This window comes from Achroia grisella, unplaced genomic scaffold, assembly GCF_030625045.1.
Source record: "Achroia grisella isolate CSIRO2021 unplaced genomic scaffold, CSIRO_AGI_Agris_v1 utg780, whole genome shotgun sequence".
Lineage (NCBI taxonomy): Eukaryota > Metazoa > Arthropoda > Insecta > Lepidoptera > Pyralidae > Achroia > Achroia grisella.
The window spans coordinates 4096146-4102272 of record NW_026713020.1 but is presented as its reverse complement, the minus strand read 5'-3'; the positions used below and the strand labels follow the sequence as shown (position 1 = coordinate 4102272).

General features: G+C 39.7%; 1 protein-coding gene across 1 annotated transcript; it reads right to left on the bottom strand.

The window, feature by feature from the left end:
* Positions 1-603: 603 nt before the first annotated feature.
* Positions 604-5841, bottom strand: LOC131851035 (uncharacterized). The gene has a single exon (XM_059201458.1). The coding sequence runs from the start codon at positions 5839-5841 to the stop codon at positions 604-606; it is 5238 nt and encodes a 1745-aa protein (XP_059057441.1).
* Between the last annotated feature and the right edge of the window lie 286 nt (positions 5842-6127).

Genomic DNA, 6127 nt, shown 5'->3' with positions numbered 1-6127 from the left:
GTTAATTTTATATATATTAGTGGTATTCGGTGGTAATAATTTCGTCACCTTTTCGTCACCCCGCGTTAAAGTCGCTGGTTCAGGGCGTTTACAAATATACCTCTGCCGATGCCTATTATCTAATCACTTTTGTGTACACGAAATAATAAATAAAATATAAAATTGTCCCTATACTCACCCCAAATACACCAAAAATCCGCCAATTTGCACCAAGTTTTTAATATGACCGCCGTAACCGCTGTTCGTTCCCGCGATCGAATCTGTCACTAGTGTTGCGCGCCGCGTCCGCCAGAGGGCAGGATTTTTTCATATCCCCAACATTAAGACTTTATAGGGACGTATATATACATTTATAGTGTAGGTGTGTTGTGGTATGTTGAAGGTGTAGTGCCGCGAAAAATGACAATAATTGCAGGAAAATTACACATCCCCCGCCCGAGAAAGGCTGATTGCCTTTATCAAAACAAAAAGTAAATAAATACAGAAAGACAAAAATTATAAAATTATATAGACCGCTCATGTACAGAAATCGCTAAAAATACCGCAAGAAAACTAACACAATAAGTTTTTTAAAAAATAATGAAATAAATAAATATGAAACCATTAGTTAGTGGGGAGTCTACAAATCTTCACAACCGGACGAGTTATAGTGCCTGTTGAAGTGTTAAGCCTTACCACTCGTACTACACCATCTTTACCCGGCAACAATTCTACAATCCTGCCCAATCTCCACTTTAAAGGAGGTAAATTTTCCTCTTTAATTAGGACCAAGTCATCCACATTAGGAGGATCTATAGGAGACGTCCATTTATTCCGCATTTGAAGAGAATGGAGGTACCGCTCACTCCATTTTCTCCAGAATCTCTGTGAAAGAGCCTGAATTAGATTGTACCGACTCAACCGTGAGTTTGGGATGTCTTCAAAATTATATTCCGGTACAGATAATAACGAGCGTCCGATTAAAAAATGCGCAGGTGTTAACACCTCCAAATCTTGGGGATCCTGCGTCAGTGGACACAACGGGCGACAATTGAGGACGGCTTCAACTTTAGTGAATATAGTTACTAGCTCCTCAAATGTCAATATCTGGTCACCGATGACTCTCCGCAATAAAGTCTTCGCCGCCTTTACAGTTGCCTCAAAAAGACCGCCAAAATGAGGCGCTGCAGGTGCATTAAAACGCCAGGTAATATCGCGTTTACCTGCGCTACTACTAAGTTGCGATTGTACTTCCCGAGAAGCTAAATACCTTTGTACCTCATCTAAGTGTCGATTGGTACCTACATAGTTAGTGCCGTTATCCGAACGAATCACACTAGGTAGTCCGCGTCGAGACGTAAATCTCGTTAGAGTCGCAAGAAAACCCTCTGTCGAGAGGTCCGTAACACATTCAAGATGAACGCACTTAGTCGAAGAACAAATGAAAACACAAAGATATGCTTTCAATGGTTTTGCGTTACGTAAACGAGAAGATTTTATTATAAATGGTCCGGCAAAATCCGTTTGCACGGTATGAAAAACTCCAGTAGCAACTACTCTATCCGTAGGTAAGGCAGACATTAATGGTTCTGTAGGTTTAGCCTTTGTCCGAAAACAAGAAATACATTTAAAAATTCTGGTACGTATAGCTTGTCGTGCCGAAATGATCCAAAATTGAGTCTGTAAAATGGCTTGCAAGGCAGTCGATCCCGCATGACAGTGAATTTTATGATGATGATCTATAATTAAACTCGTTAATGGATGATCCTTTGGCAAAAGAACCGGATGCTTTCGATTATATGACAAATCGGAATGATTCAAGCGTCCTCCGACACGCAAAAGGCCCTCCTCGCAAATAAAAGGCATAAGCCGCCTTAAGCGTAAAGAACAAAAACTACTCCGCTTGAGGCAACTTAAATCATCCGCAAACTCCGTAGTTTGGACTAGTTTTATCAACCGCAGTAAAACCGATTGTCGTTCTTTTGTTGTCAAAACTCCGGTAACCTTATGGTTTGGATTTTTACAATTACTAAAAAACCTATAACAATACGCCACTACCGCTAACAGCATATTCAAAGAACTAAACCGCAAAAAAATAGGATCTCTCTTGACCATCACCGCGTGAACCTTCACCACCGTCTTTCGAATACCAGGTAAGTCATACTCAGTTTTATTAATTACACTCAAAGGCCAGGTATCCGCATGACCTTGAAGCCAGGAGGGGCCCCACCACAATTTGTGCTCGAGCAGTTCCGAAGCTCGACAACCACGACTTGCTATGTCGGCAGGGTTCAGTTCCGAGGGTACGTGTCGCCACGTTATATTCAAACCGCAATTAATAATTTGTGAGACTCTGTTTCCTTCAAATGTCTGTAAAAGATGGGGTGATATCCGCAACCAAGAAAGTACGATAGTACTATCAGACCAGCACACAACATCCTCAATGTTCACATGCTCGTTAATTGAATCCACCACGTACTTTACAAGCCGCACAAGTAAAGCTGCTCCGCAAAGCTCCAGTTTCGGAATAGTAAGCCTTGACTTTACAGGTGAAACCCGTGATTTAGCCATCATTAAAACGATCTTAACTTGTCCGCCTTTTCCCACTGTTCTCAAATAAACAGCAGCCCCATATCCAAGTTCAGACGCATCCGCAAAACCATGTATAGAACACGTTCCAGAGTTTCCCAATGCAAAGCGTTCCATTTTAAGATTTTCAATCATAGGCAGATTGTTTAAAATACCTTGCCATTCCGCAACAACGTCTGCCGGAGGTTTGTCATCCCATGACAACTTTAACAACCATAGACGTTGCATTAAAATCTTTCCCTGAAAAATTACAGGGGAGATCCAACCCAATGGGTCAAAGGTCCGCGCTAATGTCGATAAGATCGATCGTTTTGTACAAATTTCCATATCATTAAATCTGGTATGGTAAGAAAAACTGTCACTACTTGGATCCCATTGTATTCCCAATAGCTTAATGAAGCTAGGCCCATCCGCGTTGTCTTTAAAAATTCGAGGTTTCTCCAAATGTTCCGCTGGAATGTCTTTTAACAAATCCGTAGTATTTGACGTCCATTTACTGAGTTCAAATCCGCCAGACTTCAGTAAATTCACTACGTCCCGCTTAAGACTTTGAGTCTCCTCCAGGGTATCCGCTCCGCCCAAAATATCGTCCATATAAACTGAAGACCGGAGAAGACGCGCCGCCGCCGGAAATCGCCTTTCTTCGTCATCCGCTAATTGTCTCAACGTCCGTATTGCGAGATAAGGACTAGACTTCATACCATACGTTACTGTGTTCAATTCATACAGTTGAAGGGGCATATCAGGAGACTCCCTCCAGAAGATGAGTTGATGTGCACGATCTTTCGGAGTAATTAAAATCTGTCGGAACATCATTCGGATATCCGTAGTGAATACATATTTATGTAGTCTAAATCTGCAAATGATCTCCATAATATCACGTTGTAACTTTGGTCCAGCATGTAAACAGTCATTAAGGCTTACTCCGTTGCTAGTCTTGCCGCTAGCATCAAATACGACTCTTATATTATCTGAATCTGTTTTAAAGATTCCATGGTGACATATAATATAACAACCGGAATCATAGTCTTCTGGTTTTCCGACACAGAGTGACATATGTCCCTTTTCCGCATATTCCCGCATAAAATCTACATATTTTTTCCGCAGCGACTCATTTAACTGCAGTTTTCGTTCCATTGTGAAAAAACGCCTTTTAGCCAATAAAACTGAATCTCCAAGAGACGGCCTGTTCGATAAAAAAGGTAAGTGTACGACATACCTTCCGCTCTCGTCCCGCTGATGAGTAGTAACAAACATAGACTCGCATTCCATATCCTTAGGATCTTCCACTGCGCTAGGAATATCTTCCACCTCCCAAAATCGCTCCAAAATGCTATCGGTTGAAATATTACAGCAAAAAGTTTGCAAAAAATGAGTCTCCTGAGAAGCTGGTTCCGCAACCGGACAAATAACAGGCCCAGTCAACACATGCCCGAACACCGTATTCATGGCACGAGGTAAATTATCATGTATCTTTATAGTACCATCCCCCAAATAAATATCTGCAATAAGATCCGCACCAATTAAAATATCAATTTCCCGACTGATATAAAATTGTTCATCAGCAAGAAGTATACCTCTATAACTTTCCGCTAAATGAGGAGATAAGGAAAAACCTGGCAAATTTCGCGTGATCTTATTCAACACTGTAGCTGCAGTGTAAAGAACAGGTAGATCTGTGTACCTAGGCATTATATTTAAGTTAACTACTCCCTTGCAGCCAGTTACAGGAATACCACTCAGTCCCGTGACTGATATAACATTAGACCTCAACCGCTTTAAGCCCAGTCTGTTGGCGCAATGTTCCGAAATAAAGGTACCCTGACTGCCGCCATCTAGTAATGCACGTGCCTCCTGGTAATAACCGTGTTTATCCAGTACTCGTATGATAGCCGTTGACAGTAATACCGTCCGTTGATAAGTACCAGTGGCCTGTGATGCCATTCCTCCAAACACCTCATTGCTGCCTGTACTTGCCGATGAAACCCTAGCTGTAGGAGCCGTCTCCTGAGGCGGATGTTCCGTAGCATCCGTCTTGCTTGGGACATTATTAGTAGATAAACGGGGTTGACGTTCCCGTGACCCCGCAGGTATGTCAAAATGTAATAAGGAATGATGTTTAGGTGAATTGCATTTATAACAATTTCGATTATATTGGCAATTAGCAATGTTATGACTATTAAGGCATCGAAAGCATAAGTTAGTGGATATTACGTGTCGCTTTCGGATGGTAGGCTTTAAACTCAAAAACTTCTCGCACTTAGCGATGAAGTGACCGCTCTTTCCGCAGTATTTACATACCGAGCTAACTTCATTGTGAACTACCGAATGTACAGCCCGTACCGCTGGAGCTGACGTTCTACGCCGCATATGAGCACTGGAATCAGGATCCGCACTAGATTCCAATTTACGAATCTCACCTTCTAAAAATTTCAATAAATCTTCAAAGGCAGGTAGTTCCTTTTCATCAAACTTATTTTCAAAATCCCTTTTTAAGTTACTATCTAATTTTTGAAAATTTATGTAAAATAATATATAAGACCACGAATCTACTGGAAAATTCATCTTTTCTAAAGCCTTCGTATTTTCGAGCAAAGTATTCACAAACAATTTTAGTCCACTCAAATTTTTATATGTGACGGGCGCCGCGCTTAATAAATTGTGTAATAATTTATCCGCTAACAAACGTTTATTATTATAACGTGCCTTAAGTAATTCTAATGCAATGGAGTAATTATCACCGACAATAGATAAATGCTGAATTAATGTTTTTGGTTCTCCTACTAAAGAACTAGATAAATAATACAATTTTTCAGTATTAGTTAATGTTACATCTTGATCAATCAATGATTGAAAAAGTTCCATGAAGGAATTAAATTCCTGTAATTTTCCTGAAAATGAGGGCAGCGCTAACCTAGGTAAAATCACTTTAGACTTGAGATTAGTGTCGGTCTTTATATTGTCACCACAGTAATCCGCTTTAGTTTCAAGAGATAACTCAATATATCGCCGCTTTATAAAATAATACTTCTTATTATATGTCTCAAAGACCGTCTTAAGTTTCTCTAACTCCGATTCATCCGCCTTGAGTTGCATCTCCGAATGCATAGAATCAAATTCTTGATAATTATTTTCTAAGTCCGCATACCTAACTTGAAACTCAGTCTTTTGTTCCAATGTTAACGAATCTGTCCGCACGAGATCATAAATGTAATCAATATTGTGAGTGGCTTTATCGTACCTAAATTGAATTTTCTTAACCGCCGTTGTCATTTTCGATAGTAAGTGACAAAACAAGCAAACGTAAGTAAAACAAAACCCCAATTCAAATAAAACGTAAGCAAACGCGAACTATCAATTTTGTAAAAGTACTTAATATATAATAAACTCAAGTTTAATTTACTTATAAATATTTAAAAAATAACACAAATTATACTTATACAAATACCTTCAACTGGCACTATAACTTATACTAGCCAAGTATACTGAATAATTACATAAAAAACAAAGTAAGTTATGCCTAAAATACTACAGGAATAATACTTAATTTTCCGATTCA